This window comes from Elaeis guineensis, chromosome 3, assembly GCF_000442705.2.
Source record: "Elaeis guineensis isolate ETL-2024a chromosome 3, EG11, whole genome shotgun sequence".
NCBI lineage: Eukaryota > Viridiplantae > Streptophyta > Magnoliopsida > Arecales > Arecaceae > Elaeis > Elaeis guineensis.
The window spans coordinates 123,990,253-124,008,937 of record NC_025995.2 but is presented as its reverse complement, the minus strand read 5'-3'; the positions used below and the strand labels follow the sequence as shown (position 1 = coordinate 124,008,937).

The 18,685-nt window shown below is 35.9% G+C and overlaps 1 protein-coding gene across 1 annotated transcript; it reads left to right on the top strand.

The window, feature by feature from the left end:
• Positions 1-981: 981 nt before the first annotated feature.
• Positions 982-17,242, top strand: LOC140856681 (uncharacterized). Its single transcript, XM_073254824.1, has 6 exons — positions 982-1,072; positions 1,844-1,941; positions 3,183-3,288; positions 3,820-4,031; positions 5,267-5,309; positions 16,798-17,242. The coding sequence occupies exons 1-6, from the start codon at positions 1,022-1,024 to the stop codon at positions 17,053-17,055; spliced, it is 768 nt and encodes a 255-aa protein (XP_073110925.1). The 5' UTR covers positions 982-1,021; the 3' UTR covers positions 17,056-17,242.
• Positions 17,243-18,685: the final 1,443 nt, after the last annotated feature.

The following is an 18,685-nucleotide window of genomic DNA, read 5'->3' as shown; positions in this document are numbered from 1 at the left end:
TTTGAAATGAAAGGTGATGCATTGAGTTGTCTCCTAGGGTTTGAAGGATCTTTACGATAAATATTGCATCTCTCAAACGAAGTGCAGGATGCTGTCTAGACTTTTGACACTTTGGACTGCTGACCTTTACAATGAGAAAGTTTGGCTGTAGAAGAACCATCTAAATGACTGGTTTCATACAAATATCTGTTCTGCCGACAGGGATCTGATTCTTAAAAGTAACTTTAGCTTAAAAAAACAAAGATTGGTGGCTAATCACATAAAAGTGGATCCTTGCACTCCACATAAACCAAAAATATATCGGTTAATGTTGGTTGATTCATGATTATGAGAGGAATCTGTTGTAAGATAAGCCAAACTTTTGTGCTCAGAATAAATTCATTGTCTTGGCCAATTTTCCTTTGGGATTTTGGTGATTTTTTAAAGTTCTTGAATCAATTCATTGTTTTTCCCTAGAAAATATGAGGACTCTGATTATTTATGCTTCATCGAGGGGCTTCTTGGGAAATTTTCTTTCCTTTTTACTAGTGCTTTGGAGTAAACACGCTAAGAGTGTGTTTCATTAAACATATACTCTTACCTTTCGGGGTAGATTGCATGAAAACAGTGAGGCATGATCCACCATGAACCCATGCAGCAAGGATTATTATTTTAACAAGAACTTAGTTACCTTATGAATCATTACTTGCTAAATGATCAATTCGTGCTTGTGCTCTAAAGTGTTTGGACTTTGGACTCTAGGATATCTAATTATTTGAGGATTTTCATAAGTTATCCACCATCTGTCCTTGCTCGGGCAAGGAGAGCTTTTGAAGGTTATTTTGAAGACAATCTGTATGCTTTGTAACAAGAAGATATGAATCATATGGGTTTTCTCTGAATCTACAGGGAGAGGTGGCCAGGTCAATGCATATCTTCTGATATCCAGGTGTTAAAGAACAATAATTTGGCTCGGCACACTGGCACTGCATCAAATGAAATTTTGAAGACCCACTGAAAATTTGGTTCACCTACGTACCCGATGCCTCATAGTCACATAATGCTGGACAGAAATTATATCCTTCTTGCTCAGGTATCTTAATCAATAATCATGCTTGTGTCAGTTAAGTTCTTGAAGTTACTGATAATTAACATGTTATTAATGGGTTAGTGTTACATAGATGATAACTGAGCAAGCATATATTCAATATAATGTCTTTAAATTTTCAAATGTTTGTAATCAGCAATGAGTTTTTAATGATGTCTGAGAATAGTGATATGGAGCCCAATGAGTTGCCACCCCACAATATCTTAATTTGATATATGGGGTGTATATGGCAAATATCTAATAACCAGCTGAAAACTCTTCATTGCCTTGTAATATCTTGAAGTTACTGTATGATTATTAATGATAAAAAGAAAGTTAGTTTTTATTATCTTTATGTTGTCATAATATCATAAGTTGCAAAAGCACAGTAGTTGAGGTTGGGTTTGCATGCGGTTTTAATCACAAAAATTTTATGTTTGAAATCCGACCTTTGTTTGATCATGTTACTGTAAGTTGCAGATTTTGATCATTCTATCTCCCTCATTTGCAAAAAATTGATATATGTGCGCATAAGGACTTAGACCTAGTGAAGATTCAACCACAAAATGCTCGCTAGATTTCAGAAAAATGTATGCACAATGGAACAGCAATATTACATGTATATGCTGAAAGAATATTAAATAGAGCTGGCTACTAAATATTCTTCTTTAGCACTGGGATATTTGCTATCAATTGTTAGTTTATTTCTCCCAAATCTTATCTGCAACAAGAAGCTACTTAAGAGATTAATAAGAAATTTAATCATTTTGTATTTAGGGTTCAATCTTGCAAAGGTTGAGATTTGAACCTTCAGAAGCTGAAGTTGCAGCCTATGAAACACTGAGAGGTCATGGCTCAAGAATTACCTGTATGAGGTTAGTTCCTAATATAATCTCAGTAAGCTATATTTTTCTTTTATCTATACAACTGTAAGACTTAATGAGTTGTTTCCTTATTGTCCCCACCCTTCAAATAACTATATTTTACATGATAGAAATTCTCTGTTGTATAGAAGTCTTATATATCTTCTGCATGGCAATATTTAGTATGCTACGCATGATTTGGATTTTTTTTTTTTTTTTTTTTTGAGTCCTGCAATGAGGGTGAGCTTGGCACAATGGCACATTGTGACTTGGGGTAATGGGTTTGAAAAATGGAAACAGCCTACCCATGGGGATAAGGCTGCATGTATCTGACCCTCTCTATTCCCCACAGTGGCCGGTGCCTTGTGAATGGGACTGCCCTTTCTTATCTATGAGTTGTGGCTTTGTTCATCTACTGAACTTGTAGTGCACAAGAAGGGACATGGTCTTGCATTTGCTCTTTGTTATTTATCCATTCAAATCTATCACTCAGGAAATCCAGAAGAGCTTGAGTTGCTTATGTTACATTCATCTTTTGCATATTGTGGTGCTCAATATGTCTTCTTTACACCTATCATTCAAATTTGTGAAATTTAGTAATCAACATGACCATGATTTTGGATTGTTCTGAAATATCTTATTTTAAGATTTTGGTGTTGTTAATAGGGATGAGTCTTTCATGGTTTGGGATTCTTAGAAGTCTATATTTTGATTTGAACAACGATATTTGCCTTAAAGTAATATCTTCAGCTTGATCTGGCAATACTTGCCTCATGTACTATCTTCTTTTAAATAAATAAATAAATGATCTGCATGTGGTGTGTATGATGTGCACATGATAGACTTTTTGTACAACTACTGTATGTGGATGACAATGATGTTTTAACTCTATGTTTGGTACTTGACTGTAGTAACACTTATTGCTGCTTTCAACATGTAGTAGGCCCATCTTTTTACTCTTTTTCTCCCTACTATTCCTTTTTGTAAACTTTCAAATGGACTAAAATTATAGAACTGACTTATGCGATGTTTTTCTAGTCTAAGTGAGCTATTCCTGATTTAAAAGCAAGTTCGCACCACAAACTTTAATTACTGTCATTATTTTAATGAAACTGTGCACTTAGTTTATTACCTGTGTTATATTTTCCTTGTTATTTATAATTCTTGTGATAAGGGTTGCTCTGCATTATTCCTCCCTTGATGCATTGCTTGATATATGACTGTTGATTGTTCTCTTTTTTGGGTTCCTACAGATTGTTTCCCATTGTTGATACATCTTTGTTTCGAAGTGAGATGCAAAATGAGGCAAATGTTATCATTACTTCAAGCTCTGATCGAACCATTCGTCTTTGGTGGAAGGTTTTATACATTTACACTGAACAGATTTTCTGTTGTGAACCTCTAATCCATTTAAATGAAATGGTTTATCTTCTCAGTTTTCTACTGTTTATTCTTAGTTTGTCTGATCAAATGATGCCTGGCATTCCCTGCCTGCTTATATTTAATTACAATGTGAGATTTTTTTTTCCCCTTCTTTGTTTTCCATCTAATTGCAAGCTTTAATTATCTGAACTATTGAAAGCAGATAAATAAGTTCTAAGACAAGACAAATAAGTTGTTACTATTCCTCAACCGTATCATGTTTCCCTTATGGAAGTCTTGAATACCATCCAGGAATGTGCTGTGTTTTATTTGTTGGTTTCATCATTTTCATGCTGTACTTTCATTTTCCACGTTCTATTTGCTCAGTTTTTTCTCCTAAACGTGTTGATTTTGTTGGTTTGGCACATGTTGGATACATCACCACAAGTACCTTGTCTGATTGTTAAACATGTCATATGCATTTTTCATTTCATTCAGGGTGTCCATAATGAATATTTATTAATGCAGGGTCGTTCACAGCGCTGTTTTAAAGGTCATAATGGGCCAGTCACTACCCTTGCTGATAAATTGCTTGGACATGGGGGTCGTAAAGTACTTGCTAGTGGAGGAGAAGATTGCACTGTTCGCCTTTGGTCTGTTAGCTGCAGTGGAAAACACAATCCTCTAACACTGACATATTATGGACATGAGAAGCCTCTGTCTTGTTTGTCAGTTGCTAAGTATGAACTCCTCTTTCCATAGCAAATCTTCAGATATTCTTTTTGACAGTAAAAAAATGTTGAAGTCGATCTTATTGTTCTTATTTTTATTTGAATTGAATGTGTTGATGAATTCCTACATCTTACCCCCCCCCCCTCCCCGCCCCGCCACAAACCAAAAAAAAAAAAAGGAGCATCTATAGTTTAATTTCAGTTCATATCCTTCTCAATGGACTAAGCGGACAAATGACCTTATATTCATGCAAGTGTGAGTAGATATGTACATACACACATACATGTGCATGTGCTTGCATATTGCATCTTTGCTTCAGTTGCATGTGCAATGACCCTTGGACAGATTTTGGATTTAAATGTCGTGTATAATGTTTGGTGTGGACTTCCAGGCATCTAGCTTGTCATCTAAGTGAATTAGACCTTGCCAGAGAGATCACTCAGCACAAAATCCATCTTTAAACTGGCAGTTGCCCTATACTTTGCTTCCTGTCATTCTTGATATCTTACTGAAAGACATTGCATTGTTCTCTCTGTCTTGATGACCGAACCCTAAAATCCAAAAAGTTTCTTTTGGATTTCCGAAAAGAAGAAATTAATGGTTAGCTGGGATAAAAGAGTTTCATTTAGTCATTATTGTGTTGCCATCAACCTTGCCAGAACATGTAGACTGATAAAGGACACTATTGATGTCATACATTAATTTGATTGTTGACTTTCTAGCACCTGAGCATTAGCTCAGTGGTACACCATCTTGCTTCAAAGTGATAGGTGAGAGGTTCAAGCCTTCAAGTAGTGTTATCCCTTTAGACATTGTTCCTGCCTCCAGAGAGAGAGAGAGAGAGAGAGAGAGAGAGAATTTCTATACATTAATCAAGACTTATGGATATTGGAAGTGATCATTGATGAAAATGCCACATCAATAAAAGCTTTCCGCTTTATATTTAAAAGTTTTACTGCACCATTTATATAACTTTGCATCTTTCACTAATAAGGTACATAATTAGTCAGTCACCATTAGACTGGAAGTATTTACAAGTCTATGTGAAGTATATGGAAGCTACTGCTGTGGTAGCTGTCAAAAGAAAAAAAGAGTTTTCCATCTATCATTTTCATACTATAATTAGTTACTTATTCAGATGGTAATGACAATGTGGTGTACATGAGAATATGGTCGCTTATGGTCATGTCCTCTCCTGTATTTTTAATTTCCTATGAATGTAACTTCTTGTTTCATCTTTCAGGCACAAAGATTCTCTTTTAGTCAGCATCTCTAAAGACTCAAGGGTAAGTGGTGCAATTATATATTGTCTTTGTGTTGGATGTTTTATTCTTGAAGTATCTATTCCTGAATATAATAAAGTATGATCATATTTATCAGTCCAAGCCTAACTTATTGCTTAAATATAAGGAAACCACCTGTGGAACTTTTTATTCTTTGTGGTGCATCAAAGCCTTTCGATATATTTGTCACTTTTGTTGGATCCCAGGATGTGACAGCCATGTATCCTTGATTATTAATGGTGATTTTTTTATCCTATGAGTGTATGAACATGATATTTCTCATGTATGGACCAGAGAATCAATTTTCATATATCTATTCTTATGTTGGTTGATGCCCCACTTCCTGTATCTCCAGTGCACTGCCCTCCCCCCACCGATTATGTGTTAGCAGATGAGTTTTTAGTGCTTTATAGTTAAGAAGCTTCAATAGAATGTGATATATAGGGCATTGAATACTGCTCTTGAGGTCTGGACACCTGCAGAAGAACAAATTTGTCTTGATTCTCAGTAGATAGTCTTAACATTGCTTTTGGGAATTGAGTTGCTGATGTTATTCTCCATCTATGGGGCATGGAATTCTTATGCTACATGTACATTTTTTTGGAAGGTGATGTTACCATTGTATCCCAAAGTCATAATTCTAGAACTATTTTCATGAAAGTGTTTCTTGAATTAATAAATGTTCAAATGTTTGATTGTATTATAGATTTCTAATTGTAAAATTTCATCCAAGCCAATTGAAAGCAAAGGAAAGATGGTGCCAGCTTAGAGCACTTGCCACTTGATGTACTAATGTGAGAGTTTAGTTAATTACGACTTAAATTAACAACTGGATGTAGGAAAGGGAAGTGACAAATTTGTATGGTCTAGGAGTTATGGTTGCCAAAACTAACAAATGCAAGTCCATTTATTTGGGATTTGCTTTGATGATTATTTTCCTTCAAAGTTCTTAAAGTTCAGGTACACTAAGATAACTTTTTTAAAATCTGTTCAATTCTTTCTTACTAAATCAGATTTTCTGTCATGTATTCCTATGTATTGTCTCTGCTTCTTTTCTTATTCTCAGAGTTCAACAATATCAAAAATTCCTTTTCTATAGAAGTCTAGCATGTTTTAGACTTTTTGGAGGCGAAGTCTAATTACAGTTAATATTAGTAATCTTGTAAATATTAAACCGAGTAATCTGACTGTTATTTTGAGAATTTAAAATTTGGAAATTGAGCTGCTTTTATACATTCATTATATCTCACTTTCATTTTTCGGTTTAGAAGTATCTTCTTACCCTTTCTTTGAAAGTTCTCAGACTCCAGGTATACTCTCTCTTTCTCTGTCTCTCTCTCATTCTATTTCTCTCTAGATTAGGAGGGGCTAGCCTCCACCTGCTACCTTAAGCCAACCCATCCCCTTAGGGTTGATGCCATCTGGAAATACCTGCCCACTTGCTCAGGTGGCAAGGGGTTGATACCATCTAATCAAGCGCATGGTGGTAAGTCCATGTATACCAGCGTATCTTTTTTAAAATTTGTGCTGTTATTTCTTTCTCGCTGAATCAGATTTTCTGTCACATGTTCCTACATACTGTCTCTACTCCAATTCTTATTCTCAAAGTCCAATATTATTGAAAAATACCTATCAGAGTCTAGCATGTTTTAGATTTTTAGGGGCGAAATCTTATTATAGCAGGAATCTTTAAAATATCTAGATGAGTAATCTGGGTTATTTTTGGACTTAAAAATTTAAGAAATTAAGCTACTTTTGTATAGTTCAAGGATTATTCGTATTAATGGGGTTCTTGGTCGAGCAAGAATTCCTAACTTGTAATGTGTTCCCTGTATTATTTTAATGTGCCACTTGAAATATGAGCAACATACATTGTGCTTTTTCCCTTGCATATGAGGCTTGTTCCAGGAATCTATGCCCATTCAGTAGAAGCATATCTAATTTTTCTGTTTACTTGCATCTAGATCTTTTGCACACCTTGCATATAAAGCAACATCTTTCTCTTTAACGGGCTTCTTCTTTTTTTCTTTTTAGGTTTTATTCCATTTTCTATGCTATACTTTGCACTTTGACATCATTCTTTATTGGTTCAACTTCAAAGTTCATGTGTTGTATCCATGTCTAGCTTTTTGTTTGGTATATGAGGAAGTGTAACAATTTCCCCATCTGCAGTTCTGGGTTGATACCCTGCCAATGTAAGTTAAACTCAAGAATTTGTTGAAGCATCAATTATGTGATTTAAAGATTCTGTAAGATCTTTAACCAACAGTGATCCTTGGTTGTTGTTCTGAACCCATTAATTAAATTGTATATCCAATTGGACAATCATTTCTCTTAGCATTTTTGGCTAATTGTGGAACCAGGACTTGCTACCAGTTGTACATGAGAGGAAACTGACACCATGGACCACACACAAAAATTTGATGTCTTATGTGAATGGTTGGTTATACAGAAGATAAACATATATCACTAGTATCATAATTGTCGAGATTATGCTTTTGGATTTTAGGGTTTGATGCATACATATGTGTTTTAAAAATTTTATTTTCTAAATATCGCAGCGGAGAATAAGATTAAAATAATTTAATCTTAATTTTGCATGCATAAAAACATAAAACCACATGATCTATTTCGTATGCTGAAATTCAGATTGTGATCAAATCACATATCTGTTTTGTAATCTTTTTCTTCAAAACTGGATCTGGAAGAGAAGAGGTTCTCTCTTAACCGCACAAATATCCGCTCTCTACGAGTTTCCACTCGGGATCAGTCTGGAACAGTCTTCTTTAATCTGAATTTTGGTTCTCTAAAATTCAACCTACTGAATCTGAACGAAGTCTGGATTGCGATTAATATTTGATCTTTCTCCTTAATCTTCTTCTTCTTCTCTTCTCTAGAGCTTCTCCTTGCTATGTGCTGCTACCAGATGTTAGAAACCAGCAAGGAAGAGGCACCCAAACTTCTTTGGGCATAGAACTTCTTGGGACATGCGTCCCAAGGAAGGGGTGTATAGAACACCCAAGAGGAGAGAAAGGGAGAGGAAAAGGGCGTGGGGAGAGTCTTTGGGTGTGAGGGGCTGCTGATTTTGATCCACTAGGGATCTTAGGGGAGGTCCCTTTTAAATTGGCATAAGGATCGAATCCTATTCAATTTCATAATACAAGTCCTACTTGCATTAGGATTCCTATTAACTTAAGTTATCCAACTTACACTAGGAAGTCCATTAGGTGCCAACTATTGGAGCCCTTGCATCCATAATTAGACATCCTCTTTTGCACCCAAGAGACACCCTATATGAAAACCAAAAGCCCTCTAATCAATGAACACGCCCAAATTGATCAAATCAAAGTGGCGCCCCATAATAACTATCAAGGAGATTCATAAAGGACTTGCATCCTTAATTTATGTGATCCATAATCTTAGACACCCAATAATTGGAGTCTCATGAATCTTATTTATATAGGTTATTAGCATGTAATTAAGATAAAATTATCTTATCAAATAAGTAATCCTAACGGAAAGAGGAATTGGATCCAACCATATGCTAGCAAGGTTATCATGAACCCAATGGGTTTCTCTAAACCCAATTGACACTTTATAAGCTCAATTTCTTATTCCAGACCTAATCTCTTTGTTGTGTGACTTCATAGGTTCAATTCTATCTGGTAGTGAGACATACAATGATCTCTATCATCGTATCATTGAAACTCTTTTCAATAGATCGGAATAATTTTATTCTAATTCAACAAGAATTGTCGATCCAGAACAATCCTAGTGAGCTCTCACAATCCACTAGTGACACCTAGCAGTATGTAATAGCAACCCAATAGAACTGAAATGAACCTCTAGATGTAGTTAATGTGTGATTCAGTCCCTCTATCGTGAGTTCCGACTAGATGGCAGGTCATGAATAAATCGTCAAACCTCAACATCGATCATAGATAGATTCAATCAGCTTAAGTCCATATGTGATTTTATGAAAATTCTTTTCCATTAATCACATTGCTATGGTCATAGACTTAAGGATTCAGTACTAGTTGTTCTCTAACAACCATCTGCACTCTCGCTTCAGTGTTTCTACATTGCAGACTCGAGATCCATCTGTCCGAAGGAAGCGATCCGTACACTGGTCTATCCGGATCAATCACTATCTCTATGATGATCCTATAATCATGAGCAATTTAAGAATCAACCATTAATGACATATGTCTCAAATTCTCAATTCTTTGAGAATATGTGTCATCTTGTTAATCCCTTGGATGATTCATGGACACAGACATGAATGGTAATATAACTGCCCAATAAGTACAAAATCATGTTCTAGAGATATGAAATGTGTCAGTCAAGATTGGCTTCTAGAGCATACATCCAACAATCTCTTACTTGCACTAAAGTCAATCTGCTATGTACCAAGTCCTATCTTCACAAGATAGGCTATAGTCTTAGACTAGCTAAGTGACTTACCAGTGGGTCATCCACATCACATGTGGAGTTTGCTCTCTGCACCTCTATATATTTCTACTCGAGGTAGTCGCGTGTTCTGCTGTTTTATGTGCTTGGATATCTGGTGAGACTTAGACTCCTTAGAAAGGGCTATGGTGCCATTGTCTTTGCAATATAGTGTCACGACATTTGATGGTATGACAACTAATTCTGCAACTAACATTACAACCAGAATGCATCTTACACATCTACAGTGTACTCAGCTTTCATTGATCGATTATTGGAAATTTTTTCAAGATATCAACATAGGAACGCACCATGATGTAGACATTCTACCATCAAAATCAGACAAAGTTTGAATTAGTGTATCCTCCTACTCCTAGTTTTGATCCTTCTTCGAACATGTCCTCCGTTCTTTTTAAGAGCTTAAGGATGTTTTCACAGCAATCCAGCGCTCACAGTCTGGATACAACTGATATCTACTTGTGACAATCATGGTATAATCAGTTCAAGTACTTTATGGCATACGACTATGCCCGAGAGGGTAGCAGATTTCTCTTCGAGATTTCTATGCTGAATGCTTTCAGCATTCGATCTCTGTATTTTATCTGTGAAAATGCAAGCATCCAATTGCATCTATCTTTATAGATCTTTAGGATGCTCACTTTATGTCTTTCATGGAGAAATCTTTATTCAACTATATTTTAACCGATGTCAGTATTGGACACTCTCACTGACTCTTTTGAAATCCATAATTCCTCATATCTAATTAAACAATTTGATCATATCATTGAAATGAATGTTCCAACTCCAAGGACATTGTGGTCTTTGTGATCACTTATCACAAGAAGTGAAATCCATAGGCTATTTCATATAGAAATCTTCAAAAGATCTCTACTCAAGAAAGCTATTTCATATCCTTTCTTGGAGTCGATGTCTCACATCGCTTCGTTGTAGATTTTGGGATCATCTCTATGTTTTCTATCTCCCATGAGAAACGATTTTCTCTACATCCTCTGTTAAGCATACTCAAGTATCTTTCGAGAGGATTGGAGATCCTACTATGTGTACGAGATGGAGGAATACACGTCTACTAGCTCATGATTAATATGTTCTTAAGGTCCTAAGGTTTCCTACTTTTCAGAGACACTCTCTTAGAGCTTAACTATCCTTCCACTACATCTTGGTTAAATAATTTTTCAAAAAGATAGCATTGAGTCACAATTACATTGTAATTCCATCGGAAAGTAATATCCCAAACTCTTTTAGGAAGAGCTTTATAGACCTATCCTCTAACATATCCACTTGCTGTTCTAGACACAGGCTGGACATCTTTGAATTTCAAAATAATCAAGATTCAGTTCTCACCATGTCATATTTTTATATGGTGTGGTAGGAACAGGCTTAGAGAGAACCCAATTTCATAGAAATAAAGTATGTCCCTAAAAAATATAAATAAATCAGTGAATTTCATTATGGATCAGGTCATATTTCATATAGTTCCATAACTCTTCTTATCTTATTGAGTTGAGATTTACTAAAAAGGGTCCAATATGAAACAATGTCATTTTATGAGATAATCGAGAAATTTCTTTCAATGGTATTGCATTCTCAATCCGATCGAAGTATCTTCAGAAATTTTTCGATTTGTTTCTCTACTTACATTTGAATTCTTTGAATCTTTTAAAAATTTCAGATTTGTATCTCATATACAAAGTAGAGATAACTCCTTGGTTAGCACATCACATGGGCTACACACATCAAATATGTATAAGGATAAGTATCTCAGTAGTCTTTTTTCTCTTGTCTCACAAGAGTAGCTTGGTCATATTTCCTCAAAGAGATGATACACAAACTAGATTTGACTCAACAGTCAATGAGCCCAAAGGCTCATAATTCTTCAATTTGTTAATTATTTCTTCTCCAATATGACTTAGCCTAAGGATCCACATATACTTTAAGTTTTATCTCAATTTTGGATCTCTCAGATCCAATGACATTCACTGATTGCTCAATTAAGTTCACATATGCATCAACATGCAAATGATAGAAACTCTCTAAGAACTAAATCCAAACGATGATCGCAAAGGACAGATACCCATGGCCGCAGCAACAACTGTTGTCCTATAGCCAATTCAAAGGTTACTTCTTCAACCCTCTACCTTTCCATCGAGAAGAGAAAATCGTAAGGACAGTATTGAGCAATTTCGACATACCTACTCTAGATGTGTTTTTGCTTCTTTAGGCTCTCCAAATATTTATCTCTGAACTCTTTCAAAGTTCCTTTGTTATCAATACTTTGACCAATTCAGATAAAGTACCATGATGGTCTTTCATATGGTAGTTTACCATAAACTATCCATATAAACTAATCAGAGATCGCAGGATCAAATCTATAAGCAATTTTTTATGCATGGTCATGTCGAGCCTTTTAAGCTCTTTAATGTCCTCGATCATTATCAAATAACGATCATAGACTGACGGTTCATCATGCATCACATGCGCTGTGCGACTCTGATCACTTCACAATACTTGTGGATGAATCATCATGTCGTTGGCAGTGTACATGTACTCATGCATAGCACGTATCTTTATTGTTATTGTCCATCCACTCGTCAAGTATAGCTCATTGATGTTAGAATAATCTGGTCGAGAACATTGCTTAATTTTTTAAAATTAAGAATAATTTTTAAGTTTGTAAGCTAGTCTATGTACTCGATTTCGGTTAATCGGTTGATATCTAGGATTCAAGTTAGATGATTGGAAGCTGACACAATGAATAACAGAGAGCAAAGATTCTAATTGGATGTTTGTATTTATTTTATAATTTTGTTCTAGGGACTTTTAGATGCAAAAAGAGACTCCCACTAATTTATCAGAACTCCCACTCTTCGGGTGGAGAAACGAAAATTTTAACGTAACAATTGGATTTCTAGTAGGTACTGCGGTCCCACCGATATTGTGTACCTCACCTAACAGTTATTGATAACACGAATAAACATCGATGCGTGGACAACTCTTTGTCCAGATGCTTCTCTAAGCATATTGCAGTCACTTGGTCTCTAAATCATGTGGGCTTACCTAACAGTTATTGCTCGCACTTTTTAGTTAAGTCAGACCTACCGTTCACAAGCAGATATAAAGCCGTCATTGGGTCCCTCACCTAACAGTTATTGGGTCCAACCCCATCTTTATCCCGCAGCAACTCTTTGCTAATAGAGTGGTTGCGTGTTTTCGATGCAACTGAACCACTGTGACCAATCGAGAATAATCAATGCCGGTAGCACGCCTGCACATCTACAACGGTGGAAGATCTTGGACTTAATATTTTGTGGAGAGATTTGGGTTTAGGTCTCATCTAATCAGTCATCACATGATTGATATAATTGGCATGGGCTAAATCAAACTATCAAGCAATCATATTTGTGACTCAATCTTTCAAATTGATCAGATAAGTGAAGATTAGTGGGGGTCTTTCCGTTGCTTTCTTTAGACACCAATAAACTGATCAGGTAAGCGAACGGAACCAATTAAGTAACCACCTTTCAATTACTTGTCATTGACATCAATTGGACAATTAATCAGAATTGGTTAGCTCAAGTGAATCGGGCTCAAATCAACAAGCAAAATTAGGTCTTTAGGTTAATCGATTCTACATTTGGGACTTAATCGATTTGATCAATAACAATTGTATGATCATTAACTTAATTGATCTAACTCAATTCAATATTTGACTCGATTTAACCAATTACTTAATCGAATTAGACCCATATGTTCCAAATCAAAACCTTAGATTTAATCCTATTACATGATCTAATTTTTGATTTTTTTATGATCAAAATCCTCATACACAAACACAAATTTCAGATTCTAAAATCATATTTTAGATCTAAATACTTTTGTATGAAAGTAAATATTAAAACATGAAATAATTTTCAAGTTCTAACACAAACATATATCACATATATACATATAAAATCAGATCTTAAACAAAATTTCAGATCTAAACATGATATCATATATCTCATATGTTAATTATAGATCAGATTAAAGTCAAATTTATGATCTAAATATGCAATCATATATCGTATATATGAATCAAAATTCAGATCACAAAAAAATTCAGATTTCATGCATATATCTATTTCACATGAACTAGAACTCTTTCTAAATCAATTTTCAGATCTATGCATGCATCAACATATCAACTATATATTTTAGAATTAAATCTAAAATTAAATTTCAGATTTGAAGGTTCATCCATACATCTCATGTATCAAGAAAAAATTGATTTTGAAATTTTTTCAAAAAATATGTATATTAAAATTCAGCATATGAAAATTCATAGCTCTGATACCATTGTTGGATTTTGGGATTTGATGCATGCATATGAGTTTTAAAAATTTTATTTTTTGAATACCGCAGCGGAGAATAAGATTAAAATAATTTTAATCTTAATTTTGTATGCATAAAAACATAAAATCACGTGATCTATTTCATATGCTGAAATTGATATATGCTGAAATTCAGATTGTTATCAAATCACATACCTGTTTCGCAATCTCTTTCTTCAAAACTGGATCTGAAAGAGAAGAGGCTCTCTTTTAGCCGCACAAATGTCCGGCCTCTACGAGTATCCACTCGGAATTAGTCTGGAACAGTCCTCTTTAATCTGAATTTTGGTTCTCCAAAATTCAGCCAGCTGAATCTGAACGAAGCCTGGATCGCGATCAATACTTGATCTTTCTCCTTGATTTTCTTATTCTTTTCTTCTCTAGAGTTTTTTTTGCTATGTGCTGCTACCAGATGTTAGAAACTAGCAAGGAAGAGGCCAAACTTTTTGGGCATGGAACTCCTTGGGATGCGCATCCCAAGGAAGGGGTGTATAGAACACCAAGAGGACAGAAAGGGAGAGGAAGAGAGGGCGTGGGGAGAGCCTTTGGATGTGAGGGACTGCTGGTTTTGATCTTCTAGGGACCTTAGAGGAGGTCCCTTTAAATAGGCATAAGGATTGAATCCTATTCAATCTCATAATACAAGTTCTACTTGCATTAGGATTCTTATTAATTTAAGTTATCTAACTTATATTTGGAAGCTCATTAGGCACCAACTATTGGAGCCCTTGCACCCATAATTAGACACCCTCTTTTGCACCCAAGAGACCCCATATGAAAATCAAAAGTCCTCTAATCAATGGACACGCCTAAATTGATCAAATCAAGGTGGCGCCCATAATAACTATCAAGGAGATTCATAAGGGATTTGCATCTTTAATTTATGTGATCCATAACCTTAGACACCCAACAATTGGAGTCTCATGAATTTTATTCATGTAGGTTATTAGCAGGTAATTAAGTTAGAATTATCTTATCAAATAAGTAATCCTAACGGAAAGAGAAATTGAATCCAACCATGTACTAACAATGTTATCATAAACCCAATGGATTTCTCTAAATTCAATTGACACTTCATAAGTTTAATTTCTTATTGCAGACCTAATCCTTTGTTGTGTGACCTCATAGGTTCAATTCTATCTGGTAGTGAGACATACAATGATCTCTATCATCGTATCATTAAAACTCTTTTCAATGGATCGGAATAATTTCACTCTAACTAAACAAGAATTGTCGATCCAGAATAATCTTAATGAGCTCTCACCATCTACTAGTGACACCTAGCAGTATGTAGTGGCAATCCAGTAGAACTGAAATGAACTTCTAGGTATAGTTAACGTGTGATTCAATCCTTCTATCGTGAGTCCGACTAGATGGCAGATCATGGATAAATCGTCAAACCTCAACATCGGTCATATGATAGATTCAATCAGCTTAAGTCCATATGTGATTCTATGAAGTTTTTTTCCATCAATCACATTGCTATGGCCATAGACTTAAGGACTCAGCCAGCCTCTTAAATCCCATATGATTACTCCCTTCTGTTAGGATCGATAGATCCCATCTTGATGCATACCCATTCCTACGGTGGATCAACTGTCGCCAACATCTACTACAAAGGCTCCTTGAGATCCATGTTGATGTGTTAGTCAAACTCCAGCAGTCTCACTGCGAGCAGTAGTGTCATCTCAGGTCAAAGGACCAGTCATACAACTGCAGCATTGAGAAATCATTAACGAGTGAGCAGACATCCATGTGACTTCTCGTGTTGGTCACGCTCAGTGCTAGTTATTCTCTAACAATCACCTGTACTCTCGCTCCAATGTCTTTACACTACAGACTCGAGATCCATCTGTCCGAAGGAAGCGATCCGTGCACTGGTCTATTCAGATCAATCACCATCTCCATGATGATCCTATGACTAGGAGCAATTTAGGAATCAACCATCAATGACATATGCCTCAAATTCTCAATTCTTTGAGAATATATGTTATCATCTTGTTAATTGCTTGGATGATTCATGGACACATAAACATGAATGGTAATATAATTGCCTAATAAGTACAAAATCATATCTCTAGGATATGAAATGTGTCAGCCATAATTGGCTTCTAGAGCATACATCCAATATATGCATGTCTCGAAAATTAGCTGAAAGGTCCATACATAAAGAAGTATGGGATTTGTTCCTTAGAACATCATGAACTCCTGTACTACGGCGTTCTTTGCATTTCTTTTCATCTCCCTCCTTGCACCGGACAGGATATATTTTTCTGTATCCATTTTTCCCCCTGAAATGTCTTCAGTTGCGACATTAATTGTTTGAAATTCTGTTCATTGTCATAAAGCTTTCATTATTGCTAATTGCTTGTAACTGTACCTAGGAGCTCATATATTATTAGATGCTAGGGATGCATATCTGGAATGCATTCCAAATGGGTGCAATCCTTTTTTTCCTTGACTTCTATTGGGATGTTTTCTGGGACTTAAAATTTTTATTTTGCTGTTAATTGAAGTCTGAAAAACCTGGTTTGCCTCTATCTCATGTAAATTCTTTACACAGCATTTTCCATCAGAGATAGACTTGGTATATGATACTTGTTGACAGGAATCTTGAAAAGACGTTCTGAAGTATCGTTTGCATTTCCCTTCAGGTCCGAGTTTGGGACACAAGTGCATCATCATCTTCTAGCTCATCAGCATGCGTAGGGATGACATGTGTTTCTGGGCCACCTGTTGCTATGAAATGCCATGATGCTCTTTGCTATATTGCTGCTGGTTCACTAGTTACAGCAATCGACCTAAGAACAATGAGAAAAGCTTTCACTGCTGCAATTCATGCCCCAAAGTTATACTCTTTTGAGATGCTGCCTGCTAAATGGTTACTATGTACCGGTGGAGAAGACAGGTAATTATAACCTTTCTGTCATTTGGGTTTCATTGGCGTTCCTGTTATCTCAGTAACATGACTAATGCAACAGTGAATGTCAAAGCTTTGCTGACTATTGGAGTTTATTAAGTTGATGAATTGGCAAAAAATCTCACTATGTTGGTTTGCTGTTGTGTCATTTATCATTTTTAGCCATTTTTGTGTGTTAATATGTTCCGTCTTTATGTACCGAACATTAATCTGAAGTAGTGATTGGTTTTATTAACGAGTTGTCCTTGCCGTGCAATCTCATGTGGAAGCTAGGATGATCCAAGCTTTTGAAATTTGAATGCTAACCTATTATGAGATAGATCTTGATTCATAGTTTAGTTAACTCTTTTTAAGCTTGTGAATCTATTAACATGTGTTAAATAGAACATATTATACTTGGAATTTGCAAGGCTTTATATTTTTATATATAGATTTAATGCAAGATAATTTCTGTTTTCCCAAAAAGTCCTTGATCAATATTGTGCATGATCCATGATGACACAACGTATGGACTTTTATTACAAAAGGCTTGTGCACTCGCTTTTCATTGACCCTAAAGCTTATGTTCTCCACGTTAGTGAAGTATTTCATTTAGTTGGAAGCTATGTGAAAATTAACTTTCTTTCCAGGTGAAGCTCTGTTCTTCATGTTTTCTTATTTTTGACCCTGCCTCAATGCTACTACTTGTGGTAGGTATTCAAACATTAAAAGTTACAAATGCATGTTGTGTGATCCTGGATAACTTGCTTTTTATTCTTGTAGCTGGAAAATTTATGACAATCCTGTTAATGGTAAAATTTCCCACCTTAAAGGGGAATTTGGCAAATGGCCTTTTTTGCTTCCGTTTTTATAGGTTCAGGTCATAATTTTTCTCGAAAATGACCTAGTTTTGAATTTTTAGACATCTTTACCCCTGGTGCTGAGATATACTCCAATAAACCATCTCAAAACTGGGCTATTCTTAAAGAAGGGGAAAAAATAGTGGTTCTGAGGTAATCAAACTGTATTGTCAGTTAACACTAAGTTTGCTTTGGGTTATTTATGTTCAGCTTGATACATGCCTATGCAGATATCAGATTGTGATAGGTTTGCTGAGGTTAGAGTACCATTACCAAAAAGTGTTGTGGGATGGATTGATGCGTTCTCAAGAATCTCGTTTTGTTTGAAGGCAAGCACAAGGCAATAATTTTATGGCTTTCCATATGCATAAAGCAAAGCTATATGAGTTTTGTTGGTGCAAAAATCTGCTTGCGTCGGAGAAGCTGGAATCGAGTGAGTCGCGGTCGCCGTCGGGACCTGCAAAGAAAGTCTAAACCGGAGGTGGGGTTGCTCCGGCAAGACCCTCCGACGCTCAAGTCAGTTCTCTGCCTCAACAAGAATGGAGTGCTCGAACGAAAATTTTAGCAGAGTTTTTAGGTAAAAAATGAGAACTTCGAGAATAACGTATTTGGGTCCCCTTTTATAGACTGGGGGAGCAGCGGGTTGATAGCGACTGTTTATGATCGCCTCGTAGTGGGCCGTACGGGGCCAGGAGGAATTTATCATGAAGAGTAATGGGGTGGAGTCGTGGCTGTCACCATGGCTCCCCACGTGGAATCAGTTGCGGGGAGTGGAGCGGCGTC

Coding starts and splice junctions, on each gene's coding strand:
- LOC140856681 (XM_073254824.1), top strand. CDS start 1,022: ATGCCTCATAGTCACATAATGCTGGACAGAAATTATATCCTTCTTGCT. Junction 1,942..3,182: donor TCAAGAATTACCTGTATGAG/GTTAGTTCCTAA, acceptor GGGTTCCTACAG/ATTGTTTCCCATTGTTGATA. Junction 5,310..16,797: donor GCATCTCTAAAGACTCAAGG/GTAAGTGGTGCA, acceptor ATTTCCCTTCAG/GTCCGAGTTTGGGACACAAG.